The following is a 15,505-nucleotide window of genomic DNA, read 5'->3' on the forward strand; positions in this document are numbered from 1 at the left end:
TTCTAAAACAAACAAGATATAATATTAATTTTTTGTTAAAATTCACAGCACAAATAATTTTATGGTATGGAAACATCCTCACTGACAAAATTGGGATATCAAAGTAGTAGCTGAAGAGAAAGAAAAAGAAAGGGACAGCGGCTATCAAAGAAACAATGGTAAAGGACAAAATTTCCCCCTGCAACTCTGGAGTTATTTATATATCCAGATGGGCCACCACTTGTGGATGTTTGAGAACATATGCACACTGGATCTTTTGTTCATCACAGGTGGCATTAGGCCATTTATATCGATGAAAACCTGGAAAAGAATATCGCGTGAGTAACATAGGAAAGAAGAACGCAACAAACAACGCCAATTGAAAACATTGAGTACCACTATGTGTGTATCTAAATGTAAGTATGAATGAATAACATGTATGTCTCCACACACAAGCATGAGTCTGTGTACTGTGTGCAGTAGTGGGAGCAAGAGAGAGAGAGAGAGACTATGCTAAATGGAAGCAGGCATCAGCAAGGATTTGAGAATTTGAGTATTTTTATGGAATTCAAAATGCGACCTACTACACAGAAGAGGACAAGAGAAGCACTAAAATGGAGGATATGTGCAACAGGGAATGGAGCAACGATCAAATAAGGCAGTTGTAGCTACATTTATAGGAACTGTACTCCATGGGTTTGTTACTAGGGGTTTTTTTTTATAGTTTTCTTTTCTCTACCTGGACGAATAAATGATTCTAGACATGAAGCCAATGGATCAAAACAAGAAAAAGAAGTGGTTCAAGAAGTTTTATCTTTTATTATCCAGAAGAAATCAACTGACATAACATATAACTCGTTCTTCTTTGTCCATTACAGAAATTAGGAACAAACTTTCTTTTCCATTGACCAGATTTGATCACCAAGGTTGACCCCATGCATGCATCCCAGTTCCCCACTCATAAAAGTAGTAGTTAGAAAAGTTAATTGACTTCACTTTTTTTTCCAAATGACATACCTCAAAAATTATAAAGCATACCACAGAAATTTTTTTGGAAGAGAAAGGGATATTGGCCAGCGGTAAAGATTCTCATTTAGCCATTTGGCCGCTACTTTTGCTTGTTATAACAAACCTATCATTACAGATACAATCTCTATGTCTGATCTTAAAAAGAACCACAGGTAGATCCTGCATAAGAAATAAGAGAACAAGCAGTAATGGATGCCCAAGTTGTGGAATTGCCTTAACAAGCCTAAGGAGTTCGAACCCCAAACCGCAATAACCAATCCACCATCACAATCTGCAGCAAAGTCCATCCTCAGCCATACTGGTTCCCTATCCTTCCCATCTTGACAGTTTTGTCCAATTGAATTCAACATCTTTCTCAAAATGTCAAAATAATATCTAAAATCAGATGTTACTGAAAACCTAATTTAGGGCATTTCTCCCCTCAAACCAGACCATGGGAGAAGACGATTAGTCATGCACGTTTGTGCTGACAAAATTGGTCGTACTGGTGTAATCAACATTGTTAGAAAATGCATCTTTGCTCTAATTTGAATATAAATAAATGTAAAGCAAAAATGCTAACTAGTTAATATTTTGCTTGGGTCATCCTATCTACACCATTCAAGCTTGACTGACCAGAATCCATGTGACCAACCATGTTTGAGCTCAAAAAGGCCCATGCTTAAGACTTCATTTAACCAAACCATGGAATGTGTGCAATTAGCAGCACCACCAAAAGTGACTCCCTCAATAAGCACTAAATCAGGGTCATGCATCACATTCCCCAGAATCCCCACACATTAAGACATGCACCATCCAAATCAGGAAAAGCTACTTTAATTTATTTTCCGCTATTTACTTGTCCACCACAACAGTGGATAATGATGGACTCAGCAAGTGCATAATAAATATCAACTCATTCTTTCCATGACTTTTGGGGCAGTCAGAATTCAACAATGCACAACCACAAAGCGTCTTCGCTTTGAAAACATGACATTGGACCGCTAAACCAGCTGAAAGCTCTAATATACACCAACCTTTTATTCGGTTTATGTTAATAAGCAACCATGACACAACTTGCTCTTCAAAGCAACATTAAATTGTTGCGAACTACCTGAGGTCAAATTAATTATACCTATGTCAACTCCGTGTTAAGGCAATTCATGATACAAGAACAACCATGGCAGTTAGTTCAACGCACAGCAATATCAACAACAAATCAATCAACGTTTAACAAACTCTGACAAAACAAAATCCTTGTCACTAAAACACATAAAATTTTGAATGATAATTAACCGAACGGAACAATACCAGATTCAGCACGAGCTTTGTTACGTCAAACAAAATAATCCTCCCAGATTAAGAGGTGCTTACCTGATCCAAACACAACTTTTTATCTTCTGTCTGTCTTCCCAATTGAACGCTTTCCAGAGAACAAATGTTTGGGCTTCAAGTTCGGAATAACCCTGTCGGCCTCTCCACGTCGGGCAGCCTTATTTCTCTTCTTGGCAGAGTTCTTCGCAAGAGCGAGGGCCTTCTGCTTCTGGGCAGAATCCTTGAAGCCTTCCCCAGGGACAATTTCACCAAAAGGAGGTCTTGACCTGGATCTTGATCTATCTCGCAAACGCAACTTCTTGTTAGGTTGGTCGTCATCCACATCCATGGCATCAGCTCCACCATCGCCACCTGGCGCACCGGACCTCTCCCTCTTTCTTCCTCTCCTAGTCACAGACCTGCTCCTTGCCCTGTTAACGGCAGCACTAGGGTCCATACCTAATTTAGATAACTCCCTACCCATTCTCCCAGCAGTGAATTTCCGATCCTTGTCAAATTTCCTCGGCACAATTGGCTTGCTTTCAGCCGTGCTCTTCTTCATCCGATGCTCCCGAATGAGCAAGCTTTTCTTCTTTCGGATCTCTGCCAACACCTTCTGTTCTTCCTCTGTCAATTCTGCTCCCTCCATCTCCTCGTCCTCGTCGCCCTCTTCTGCCTGAAGACTAAGGCCCTCCTCCCTCTCCAATTCCTCAAGCCGTGCCAATATATCAGAATCTACGAAATCGTAGACATTGTGTCCATCTAAGATCTCCGGCATTATATCCTCCTTCCATTCGTCGTCCGCAAGAATGTAATGCTTCTTCAGATTGGCAGAATAGACACCTGCTCCGCCATTCTCGTTCTCAATATCCTTCTCAAGCTTCCTTCCCTCGGGCTTCACCTTAGCTGCCTCCTCCCCATCGCCAGTAGCAGCAGCAGCAGCAGCAGCTTCCCCTGCCCTCGCCTCAAGTATGCCCTGAGGAATGCACGGAGGCCGCTCCTTGTTGTCCCTGGGCTTCGGTATCGCGACGTGGAACCGGTTCAGGCACTCGTTCAGTTTCTTGGACTTCATTTTTACCTCCACCCTCTGGTTCAGCAGCCTCTCACAGGCGGTGTTCTTCACGTCTACGACCCCGATGTCCGTCAGCGTGCTCATGGTCAGAAGCACCTTGTCCTCCTCCCCACCTCCTCCCGCAGTGGCAGCCGTCTTGGCTGCCTCCTCCTTCATCTCCATCACCAGGAGGCGATCCTCCTCCGGGAGAGACTCCAGGGGCTGAAGGTCGATCTTGTTGCAGACGATGATGAGGGCCTTGTTGGCGAAGAGGGATTTGATGCTGTGGAAAAGGGAGGCTTGCTGCTTGACGGTATACCCACAAGAGCCGGAGACATCGAGGAAGAAGAGGATGGCAGCACGGAGGTGGGCGAGGGCGGTGATGCTGCACATTTCAATGATATTCCTGTCCTCGAACGGCCGGTCGAGGATGCCGGGGGTGTCGATTACTTGGTAGCGGAGGTACTTGTAGTCGGTGTGGCCGACGAAGAGGGACTTGGTGGTGAAGGCGTAGGGTTGGACGTCGACGTCGGCGCGAGTGATCTTGTTGATGAAGGATGATTTTCCGACGTTGGGGAAGCCGCATATGAGGATGGTGCGGGTATTGGGGTCGATGGAGGGGAGACGGGACATGTGCTGGCGGACCTGCTCGAGGTAGGCGAGGGATGGACCTATGCGCTTGACGATGGTGCACATCCGACCGAGTGCAGCGACCTTCAAGGACTTGCAGCGGTACAGGGAGTCGCCGAACTTGAGCAGGCGGACGTAATCCTTGGCGACACGGCCGATGAGGGATCGAGCGGTGTTCACCTGAGCAAGGGCGAGCTTGTAGTGGTCCTTGTTGTAGAGCACGTGAAGGAGGTCGGAGTAGAAGGGGTGGATGTCGTCGAGGCGGGGGAAGTCGTCGATGATGGTGGAGAGCTTGTCGTGGAAGGTAGTCTGCGTGAACTTTACCTTCCGCATGTAGAACTGCCGGAGGCGGGAAATAGCGTAGCCCTTGTGCACCACCGTAGGTGTCTGCCGTTGAGTCCGCGACAGCACAATGTCCACCAGATCCTTTCCCGACGACACGACCGTCATCTTCTTCATCATTTTTCTCCCCCTTCTTCTCCAACCACCGGCGGACGGCAGACCCTACCGAGAGAGAGGAAGAAAGAGTCTCCACGCTGCGTCAGGACGAAGAGGGCTGCGACTGCGTGTGAGGAATTCGCGGCAGCAGCGGTTGCTTGAGGACGAAGAGGGCTGCCGACCTGCGGCTGCGTGAGGACGAGGACGAAGAGGGCTGCCGACCTGCGGCTGCGGGCGAGGGGCGTGAGGACGAAGTGGCTGCGGTGGCTGAGAGAGGAACTGAGAGAGGAAGAAGAGGCGAAGAGCGTGCCCTAACTAAAAAATTTATTTTTTGGAAATATGTTTAGACGTTTTCAGTGGAAATATTATTCCGAAAAAATTTTTCCGAATCGACTCAACGGTCGAAATTTTTTTCATGTAATGTACATATTCATATTTGTTATGTACACAAAGCGACAATAGCTATAAAAGTAGCATTTATTGGTCGGATCATTTTTACGACTTCGCAAGGTGCAACGTGGATTTAGCTCCAGCGTCTTCCAATCTGCGTCCCTTCGCAGAGAGAGAGAGCAGAGAACGCCATGGAGAATCCAGGGCTGAAGAGAATGGTCAGCATGAGAGAGCAGATCAAGGTCTCTCTCTATTCTCACCGGAACGATCTCGCTTACCTCCTTTCCAGGTTTCTTCTTTTTCTTTTCCGTTTGGTGTACGTCGCGGTGATTTTATCGGTCGACTTGTTCTGTTAAGATTGTCCTTAAACGATTCATGTTTCCGCTTTAGTTGTCTTGATCGTTGGAGTTTCTGCTTCAAGCAAGCTTGGCGGGATTTGTACGAACTTTGTTCGAGAGAAGGTGATCCTATAAGATGGCAGATATGCTGCTTCTGGTACTGTATGAATTGTAGTTGCTTCTGCGAGATTTTGAGAAAGATGATGGCATCGTGTTGCCATCGAGGGCGAGCAATTGAGGTGTTGGCTTCTATCGCTAGGATCGATTCCGAGAGAAGAGTTTGGAAGAAGAGCTTGCTGAGGATGATAAGAGACTTGATCGTTGGAAGCAGGATAGGAGGAAGGAAATAAACATCCAGGGAAACAGGGGACTTGCTTAATTTATGCATTAAAACTGCTGCTCTGGATTTGGCTCGCGAGTGAATTGGAGTTGAGCGATGTTGGGTTGCTCTTTGTAAGAAAACTACGACTGGAAAAATGGGGTTTTAGGAGTGTCGTCTTCAGGTTAGTGAAGTTTTACTTGCTAGGGTTGGTGCTTTGATGAAGATCATGGAGGTTACCTTTTTCATTTTTATAATCTTTTGAAGAACAGAGTATGAATCATTGCCCAAGAATAACAACGTGTGAGATGGTCTAAAAGGGTATGTAGATCAAAGTAAGGGTATTCTACAACCGCATCATCTGGTTGATGAGCTTGAAAGCATAATTCCTATTGATGATGGGCTAAAAAGCCTTAGTGATGGATCTTTCAAGGATGTCTTGAGTTGCACGCAGGTGGATATAATCTCTCTCCCCCCCCCCCCCCCTCACACCTCAAAGTGATGTCCTCGTTTTTTTACTTCTTGAACATGCAAATGCGGAAGTTTCCAATGTGCTTTCCAATCTCTAAAAATAATCTGGGTTGATGTACGGGAGTTGCTGTTAGTACTGAATTTGATATGTTGCAGGAATCTATAGTTTTACCTCCATATGTTGCGATGGCCATCCGACCAAGGCCTGGAGTTTGGGAATTTGTACTTTTTAACTTTCATGAGCTTAATGTGGAACAATTGAATATAGCGGAGTATTTGAAGTTCAAAGAACGCCTTGAGGATGAAAGGTCTGCGTTTTTCAAACCTTGAGGATCTTTGACGGTTGGCCTAAACCTTCTGTCTATGGCAGATCTATTCTCTTTTTTTCATCTTTAATGTTTCCAATAAACTATAACTTGATGTTGATGAACTTAAATTTTAGTCTTCATTTTGTGCAGCTTTGAAGACAATTACGTGCTGGAGTTGGACTTTGGACCATTTAATAGTTCATTTCCTCGTCCAAGCCAGCCATCATGGATTGGAAATGGCGTACAATTTCTTAACCGTCATCTTTCATCAAGAATGTTTCATGATTCCACTTCCATGGAGCCTTTGTTCGATTTCCTTCAAGCACACAAGTATAAAGGACATGTAAATTGTCTTCTCCTTTTGATGCTTAAATAATGACATGTATGTCATTTTCCTTAATGTTTTCAGATTGTATGATTTATGTCAAAATCTTCTGAAGCCTACATTTTCCTTTGAGGCATTGATGGTGAATAAGCTGTATTGCTTACAAGAAGTCATATCTTTATGTATTGATATCACATTTTTTATCCTAGTTCTAAATAGGGGCGCACTAGTTTATGTTGGTGATCTTATTCTTTTAGTGAATGGCACAGAGGTTCCAGGTGTAGATTAACCTATTCATGATGGACAGTTCAAGTCTTAGGATGTTTCTTCTTCTTTGTTGGTCTCCACCTTGATATAGTAATCCATCCATTTTACTTCTCAGTCTGTAATTTGTAGATTTGAGAAATAGAACAGGCTAAGGCTGTGTTCAAATATAGTCTGGAAGGAGTTATCTATAAAACCACATTTAGATATAGTGAATCCAGGTTAACTCGACAGTCTTCACGTGCTGTGTTTATAAGCTAGACATTTTCTATGCCCAATTAATTTTTAATGCATCAGCGTGCATGATATTTCAGCATGCTCCTGCGTAAATACTACTTTGCAACTTTTCTAATGTTTTTCTGTCACAAATCAGGATTGCATCCCTCTCTCTCTCTCTCTCTCTTCTCTTTGGTTTGGTGGTTTTTGTTTTTCTGATTGAATTGATCAGAGCATTATAGTCCTTCCAACTTCCTGTTGGAAATGATTATTTTTTGCAATGTTGATGAAAGCTCTCTCTCTCTCTCTCTCTCCCTCTTTCTCTGACTCTCAGTTTGTTAGTACCTTTGCTTAAAAGACAATGTCATAAACAGGTGATGGTTTACTGTGATAAATTTTGAAGGTGCTGTTGGTAACGGACAGAATAAAGACCTTGGCCAGTCTTCAGTCAGCCCTCTCGAAGGCAGAGCAATGTTTGTCTAAGTTTTCCTCTGATGTACCATTTTCTGTTTTTGAGTATAAGTAAGCGATTTTTGAACTCATTATTTGTAGTTTTTTGACCATAAAACAACAAGGTAAATGGCCGTGATAATTCTGGATAGTGTTACAATGTGGCAGTTTTTTCTTTTTTCTGTTGTATTTTGAAATCAGATTTCAGGAACTGGGTTTAGCAAGAGGTTGGGGTAACACAGCTCAATCAGTTTTGGAGATGGTCCGATTACTTTTGGATATACTACAAGCACCTGATCCGTCAACTTTAGAGGCATTTCTTGGAAGGATCCCTATGGTGTTTAATGTTGTGATCCTTTCTCCTCATGGATACTTCGGCCAAGCAAATGTTCTAGGCCTGCCAGACACTGGTGGACAGGTAATATTATTATCAAACATTTGGAAGAGCCGTCATTGGTTTTAAACTGATCCATTTTATTGCGAATTGGAATATGTTTTATGTTCTAAACAAGATTTGTTTAATTGTCAACTGAGATATATTCTAAAAGTGACTTGTTTAATTGTGAACTGAGGTATGTCGCTTAGTTGTAAACAGTGATGTATGGTTTTGTTGTTAACATGTTGTTGTAATCCTACTGTTGTAAATCAGCTGGTGTTATTTCTATTTTCAGGTTGTTTATATACTGCACCAAGTTCGCGCTTTAGAGACTGAGATGATTAGTAGAATAAAAAAGCAAGGGCTGAATGTTAGTCCGAAAATACTTGTGGTAAGCTTTATCCACTGTGGTCTTTACTATTAGACAGTTATCGAACTTTTGTTGTAGATATATTGTCATAAATGATCTAACACCTTTTTGTAGATTACGATATATTGCTTCATTTGTGTAAAGTGGGGCAAAGCTGTGTTTTTGTTTCTTGTTTCTTTAAGGGGGCATCATCTGTAATTTTCTTTATGATATTTTCCAGTTTCCTGCATGTTGCTTAGGTTTCTGTTAGATTTAGACATGGCTACATATCACTTCTCTGCAGGTGACTAGGTTGATACCTGATGCTAAAGGGACAACATGTAGCCGACGTCTTGAAAAAATAAGTGGAACTCAGCATGCACATATTCTGCGGGTGCTTTTCAAAACAAAGAATGGGATTTTCCGGAAGTGGATTTCAATGTTTGATGTGTGGCCTTACTTAGAGAAATTTTCAGAGGTAAAACAGTTTTAGAATAGTAGTGCCTTTCAAAACAAAGAATGGGATTTTCCGGAAGTGGATTTCAATGTTGGATGTGTGGCCTTACTTAGAGAAATTTTCAGAGGTAAAACAGTTTTAGAATAGTATTTTCTATCAATTCTGAAAAATTCTAATGCGTAAATTGGCTCTTTTGTTAATGGTCCATTTATGGTATGAAATTAACACATTTGATCATTCACTATGGTAAATGCATTTTCTGGTTTCTGAGTATTTCCATCTCATCATACAGGATGCAGCCAGTGAAATTGCTGCAGAGTTGCAAGCTTCACCAGATTTGATTGTTGGCAACTACAGTGATGGAAATCTTGTGGCGTCTTTGCTATCTCACAAACTAGGAGTTACACAGGCATGTCACTCGTCAGATTAGCCTATTTTTTGTTGTATTGGTTGACTATGTCTATCTTCCTTTTATATGTGAAGGTGTATAGTGTTGACCTTTTTGGGTTTTGGTTCACTCTGCAGTGCACCATTGCACATGGTCTAGAGAAAACAAGGTATCCAGATTCAGATATATATTGGAGAAAATATGATAACAGATATCACTTTTCTTGCCAATATACTGCTGATCTAATTGCCATGAACAGTTCTGATTTCATTATCACTAGCACATTCCAGGAGATTGCAGGAAGGTACGCTTTCAATCTCTTTGAAGCATTTTCTAATTTCATTTCCTTGATCACTGTTATCTATTTAATGGACTTATAACTTGAAAGTATTCTATTTCTTGGTTCTGTGATGCTTTTATTCTTTGGAATAGGATCATCAGATTCAGTGCACCCTTAATTCTTCCATAACCTGGGCCATTAATGAGTTCTCAGGTTATTGTACAAAAATGTCTCAGGTTTTACGAACGGTCAAGTGTTAAACTGGTAAATGTAAATTAGTTTCGTGGAGGTCCTAGGTCATGATTTTGCATCTATCACTACAGTGGATGGCCATATTAACAGCATGATATTGCTTAGGCAATTATTTAGCATGAAATAACTGTTAGTTCCTATAAAAAAAATTAAATTATTGCGAGGGGAAAGCACAGGATGTACTAAGATAGGGAAAAGGTTTTCTGGACTCATGTTCATCCTGAAAGTAACTTAAGATTTTATATATCTGTATATTTTTACAGGCTTTTAAATTCGGCTACTTATAACCTAGTAAAAGGGTTTAACAGATTAGCAGTGAAAGCACTGAAAGGAGCTAAGTTTTTCAATAGGAATCAATGTTTGTATGCATGTAAATGTAAAATCAGTTTTAGGTGATGATATTTAAATGCAGTAAGAGCAAGGAAAATCAGTGGATAAAATCAAGTAAATATTTCTGAAAATTTTGTCATGCAAAAGGTCAAATGAACAAGGGCCAACGTTTCATTTGCAAAAGTCCTTTTTCTATCAAAGCTATGTGGTACCCCTACTCAATACCCAGAATTGACATTCAGGCATTCCTGAGGTATTAGAAAACAAAAGGACAAAAGGTTTCCTTGTCTAAATGATCCCACACGTTTTGTCAACAAAGCTGAAAGGTATATTACGTTATGGAGTCTACTTCCTGTTGAAGGTATATGTGTAACTGTAATTTTCATCAAGCGTTCTTATTATAAACAGGAGAACCGGGAGAAAAGAGAATGTGGTGCAGCCGTGGAAGTAGGAGTGTTTAGTCTAAACCATGTGAATTTTTGTGTTCTTTCTTCCTTGTTTTTATCATTCTTTGCTTGTGATCCCTAGGTCGGTTAGAATGGCATCAGCTGTTGTCCTAGCAAAGTATAGTTAAATCTATGTGTTTCGTCAGATTCGTCTGTCACTCCTTGCACATGAATGGCACATGTTTCTAGAATGTGTATGGTTTTCGTTATGAATGTTCCCTATGAGTGGAAGTGATTTCTTTACCACTGACGTGCATAGAATGTCATTTTGTTGTTGATATCAATACTGTAAATGTAAGTTCCCTTCTTGTATATAAAACCTTTAAAATGATACTTTTCACTGATATGCATGATGGCGTTGTCCATATTAGCCATTTTTTTATTTTTTGTTAAAAATGAGCTAATAATTATTTTAAAATAGTTAATGAAATAATTTTTTACTTTTTTACACTCAGATATGGGCTAGCATGGTAATCGATTTGCATTGGCTGCCAATGCTGCTGATTCTGACCACACTGCATGGTATCTTGGCATATAACATTAAGTTTGGTCTTTGTTTCAGCGATGATGTTATTGGACAATATTAGAGCTGTTGTGCATTTACTCTTCCTGGATTGTACAGAGTTGTTAATGGCATTGACGTTTTTGATCCTAAGTTCAATATCGTATCTCCTGGCTGCGACATGAGCATTTATTTTCCATACTCAGACAAGCTAAAGCGGTTAACCACACTGCATGGAGCAATCCGAAAGCTGTTATATAGTTCAGAACAAAATGACGAATACTTGTGAGTCATTAATAGTGTTGCATTTTCTTTTTCCTGTTGCAATTTTAATTCGCTTTCAATCATTTCATTTTCTATAGCCTTATTCAGCATACTTTAATCGAAGCCTAAGTTGATTTCTATACAGTAGTATCGGCCGGTGGTTTTCCCACAGCAACCGCTGGTTTTCCATGTAGTTGCTCAATTATTAACTTCCCTATAAACAAGCCTCAACGCCTCACCCTTTTCTTACCAAGAGAAAACCATCTAGCTACCTCACTCACAGCAGTAGCATTTCCATCCCTCAGACTCTCATCGCCGGAGAGATTACACTGTCGGTTCAAAAAGTAAAAGAAGAAGAAGAAAGAAACTTAGGCCTTCATGACCAGAATACCTTTAAAGAAGAAAATTGGACATGGTCGTGGTGGAAGGTCGTGGCTCCACCATAGCTAACTAAAAAAAAAAATACATTGAAAAAATTGAAAATTTTTAGTTATATAATGTATTTTTGGTATTATGATTTAGTTTGGCTTTGTCCCATTCCTGAAAATAATAAGGACTCCCCCTTCATGACCAGAAAACCTTTAAAGAAGAAAAAAAAACCTTAAAAAAAAGATAACATAAAATTATAAAAGTAAAAGAAATTCTTTTTAAGAAGAAAAAAATGGCCATGCCAAATTCATGGGGCTACTTGTGAGATGTTCTGGACATATGAGGCGTGCGTTTGACCCAGCACACCCACCATCTTGGCTCCATTTGTCCCTATTCGCCCAGAAATTAAAGATGTTATTTTCCTCTACGGGCGCAAACGAGTTCTAGCTTACAATTTTTGGTAGGAGTAGACAAAAAATTGAAATGAATGTGTGGACAAGTACTGTTTGTCATTTTCTTTTCGTCATCTGATCTCATCCATTACATATCTGGATCTCGATCCAATTTGAAGATTCAACACTGATTCCAACCAATTTTTACATGTATGTATGGTGCGCGAAACCCGCCAATGTTACTAACTTGGGTTGATGAATTGATTCGATTATCAAAACCATGCACACGGGTGGCCCAATTGGATTACAACCGCTATTTTTTTTTTCAATTGGATCAAATCAGAATGTTGGTAAAAATTAAATGAAAAAAGAAACGGGTAGTAAGGTATTTTCAAATTTTTTTGTAAAAAAAAAAGTATATGTCTTTAGACTTTTAACCTTTTCATAATCTTTTTTTTTTACTTAGACAGTAGTATTTTGACTATAATACATTCATGTGCACAATTTTTTCGTAGACAGTATAGCCGAAAGGCAAGTGTAAGTGCAGATGGCTATTACTGACGCTATTTTCATGTTAAATAAACATGAGAAAAAAAATGTCACGGAAGAAATGGAGGGGTTACCGGTATTTGCTTTTGATGGACGGAAAAAGTCGTGTCAGTAATGGCGCAAAGACATGTCACGGAAGATTAAGCATGTCATGCGTGCCTGATTAATTGATGTATCTTCATTTTTTATGAATACTATTAATTAGAAATTTAATATGAAAGGTACCATCTTATAAGACAATATATGACATATTACATGGTAAGGTACACATTTTCGTGCTATTTCTTTTCAGTGTAACTAAAAAAAAATGATTTCCAAAAAAACGGTAAGCGCACGTCCCTTTCAACTTTGTCGAGCAAAATCTCAGTAACAGTAATCGCAACCATCCAAATAGTGACACTAACGTGCCAACAAACTACAATAATGAAACGGAAAAAATAGAAATTTAAAAAAATTCAATCAGAAATTAGACAAACTAAGAAAATAAGAATCAACTTTCTGTATATTTTTTTCCGGATGTTGCACGTGAGTACAATACTTCGAATCACATCGCTTAAGTACTACGCGAAAAGAACGAGGTATCTAAATTTTTGAAGGCTAACTGCCTCTTAAATACAGATGCATAAACAAATGAAGAATACCATGACCTGACGGTAGAAGGAAAAGAATTGAAGATGTCAGAACTCTAACTAAGAAAATCACGCATGTAGTTCAAACAAAAAATAATCACGCGGTGAATGGGACGCCGGTCTTCGGCAGCCAAGTATGAAATTGGACACAGTGAAGCGGCTGGCATCGCTTGTGCTCATCAGATGGAAGCCGGCCCACTTCACCCTGCCACCGATGGCTGCGCCCCCGGGCCGCTGTTGCTGTATTCGCCGTAGTACAGAGTGCTGAGAGCAAAAGTGCCGGACCAAGGAGCCCAACCAGCAGGGTCTATCATGCTGCCAAGGTTAGATTGCATCACTACCGTCCTCGAGTACTGCTGCCATGGCCTGCCCAGATAAGTCTTCACACCACTGAGAGCTGAAGCAGGCAAGATGTTGCAGTTGATGATGGAGGTGCCCGTGTTCTCGTTGGGGTCGCTTCTCCCTTGAGCCGTGACAGTGTTGAACTGTCCGGGGCCAGGCTGCCTGACGTACATATTGCAGTTTTGAAAGACGACAGTGGCGTCTCCGAAGATGAAGTCCATGGTGCCGTAGATGTTGCAGTTTCTGAAGAACTGACGCATGGAGTGTGTGTAGAGAGTGTCTTGGTACCCTTCGAAGCTACACTGGTAGAACGTGGAGAGGTCGGCGCCGCTTCTCATGGCCACTGCCTGATGCTTGGCAGCCCCCGCCGTGTTCCTAACCGTGATTCCGGTCGCCACAAAGCCATCCCCAAGTACAGGTGCGACAGTGGCAGGATTTGATCAGGCGAAAACGTTGTTCATTATAAATCTACCCAATTAATCAAGGTGCTAAGTACTTTGTAGCTTATACGTGGTTAGTTTCAGGAAAACAAAGCTCACCTAGGGTTGGGGAATTGAAGGTGGTATATCCGTCGACGACGTTACGGTTGGAAAAATATATGAACAAAGTTTTTTTGCAAAGCATGACGGTAACCAGTTGGTATATGGAGTGTCTCTTGATCTGAAGTTGAACAGTGGTCCATTTTGGCACCGGATAAGAGTTTTCTAGATTGAAACCGAACCGCCTTTTGGGTAGTTGCTATTTAGAAAAGGAATCAAATTCTTGGGCCACGTTTGAACGAATATGATTGTGAATTAAGTTTCCGCATCAATTATTGAACAGGTGTCTCAGTACCCATAATTGAATTATTATATCAAAATACTCCGCTTTGAACTTTTTTTCCACTTATATCGTGTCACGGGGACAAGGAATTAAATTCTCTTTCTTTCTCATACATATATAGCTGAATCAACTCTAAAGTTACATTAATTTAATTGGCGTATATATTTGTAATATTAAGAGTCTGTAGTAAATTTAATTTAATTCACCCCCATCGCTTATTACTCTCTCATTAATTTATACTTTGTTCGTTATTGTTATTGGAATTCAATTTATTGACCGTGGAAAAGCATATGATTCTTATTAATTCTAATTCTTGTAAATGAATATTTTCCTTTTTATGTTCTTAGGGACCCGTTTGTAAATGGAACAGTTTTTATATGTTTCATAAATCTATTCCAAAAGTTGGGATAAATTAGATGCCTCAATCTTTGAGTCATCTTCATTTTTATTTGCCAATTAAAGTTGTAACTGGTCACAACAGCAAGTCCTAGCCTGTAACTCCGGACCCAAGAGACATAGGGTGCTTGAGCTTTCAAAGTTCAGGCCCACAACAAGCCCACAACAAGTGGGTTTAGTGTGTTCGGATGACTAGAATACCCTTAATGTGGAAAAATAATAACAACCCCTTTATCAAAACAAAATTAAAAAAGTAAAAGAAATATTTTTTTAGAGAAAGACAGAAATGCCCATGTGAAGTCAAGCAGGGAGGTTTTGTTTGAGTCTACGGCTACCTCGAGAGGTCTTGGGGAGGGACCAACATTCGGTAAGCGAATTCACCGACGGCGGATCTAAGGTCCCATCAATTGGCGTACTCTTGAGGAATCGGCCGTCAGTTTTCAGTTCATTGCAGTTTGGTTTTCAGTAGCATAGCAGTTTCCTTTCAGTAGTAGCAGAATTTCATATTGGTTTTCAGTTGGTTTCAGAAGGAGTTTGTAGTTACCAGCAGATTTTGGTAGTTGGTTTTCTTGTTGGGTCAGTGGCAGCCTTGGCTTCATGGCAGTTGGTGTTAAAAGAGCTGTGGTGTTCTATATTGCTGAGTCCTGTCGAGACTTGTGCAGGCCCTACCTTGGCTTCGCCCTTGCCCGTAATAAGCCAATATTGTTACTAACTTGGGTTGATGAATTGATTCGATTATCAAAACCATACAGACGATTGCCCAGATTGGATTCGAACCGTGACTTTTTCTTCTATTTTTCTTCAATAGGATCAAATTAAATCATGATATTGCTAAAAATTAAATAAAAAATCCGTGTGTTT

At 40.6% G+C, this 15,505-nt stretch overlaps 2 protein-coding genes and 1 pseudogene across 4 annotated transcripts; 1 reads left to right on the forward strand and 2 right to left on the reverse strand.

Annotated features, from left to right (window-relative positions):
• LOC116254169 (nucleolar GTP-binding protein 1-like) lies at positions 1–4,708 on the reverse strand. Its single transcript, XM_031629346.2, has 2 exons — positions 2,362–4,708; positions 1–300 (listed from the first exon to the last, which is right to left on the reverse strand). Exon 1 carries the CDS (start codon positions 4,442–4,444, stop codon positions 2,381–2,383), a length of 2,064 nt encoding a protein of 687 aa, XP_031485206.1. The 5' UTR covers positions 4,445–4,708; the 3' UTR covers positions 1–300; positions 2,362–2,380.
• Positions 4,709–4,909: 201 nt separating this feature from the next.
• On the forward strand, positions 4,910–11,195 carry LOC116254170 (sucrose synthase 4-like). Of its 3 annotated transcripts, none has more exons than XM_031629348.2 (10): positions 4,910–5,099; positions 5,201–6,246; positions 6,397–6,589; positions 7,455–7,573; positions 7,703–7,919; positions 8,173–8,268; positions 8,531–8,704; positions 8,976–9,092; positions 9,209–9,375; positions 10,342–10,723. In XM_031629348.2, exons 2-10 carry the CDS (start codon positions 6,086–6,088, stop codon positions 10,382–10,384), a joined length of 1,287 nt encoding a protein of 428 aa, XP_031485208.1. In that variant the 5' UTR covers positions 4,910–5,099; positions 5,201–6,085; the 3' UTR covers positions 10,385–10,723. The 3 variants fall into 3 exon arrangements, with proteins under 3 accessions (XP_031485208.1, XP_031485209.1, XP_031485210.1); XM_031629349.2 differs by lacking the exon at positions 10,342–10,723 and adding an exon at positions 10,942–11,195 and having other exon boundaries at positions 4,911–5,099; XM_031629350.2 differs by lacking the exon at positions 10,342–10,723 and adding an exon at positions 10,835–11,195 and having other exon boundaries at positions 4,913–5,099.
• Positions 11,196–13,126: 1,931 nt separating this feature from the next.
• On the reverse strand, positions 13,127–13,863 carry LOC116255286 (probable pectinesterase/pectinesterase inhibitor 41; annotated as a pseudogene).
• Between the last annotated feature and the right edge of the window lie 1,642 nt (positions 13,864–15,505).

This window comes from Nymphaea colorata, chromosome 5 (genome assembly GCF_008831285.2).
Source record: "Nymphaea colorata isolate Beijing-Zhang1983 chromosome 5, ASM883128v2, whole genome shotgun sequence".
Taxonomy (NCBI): domain Eukaryota; kingdom Viridiplantae; phylum Streptophyta; class Magnoliopsida; order Nymphaeales; family Nymphaeaceae; genus Nymphaea; species Nymphaea colorata.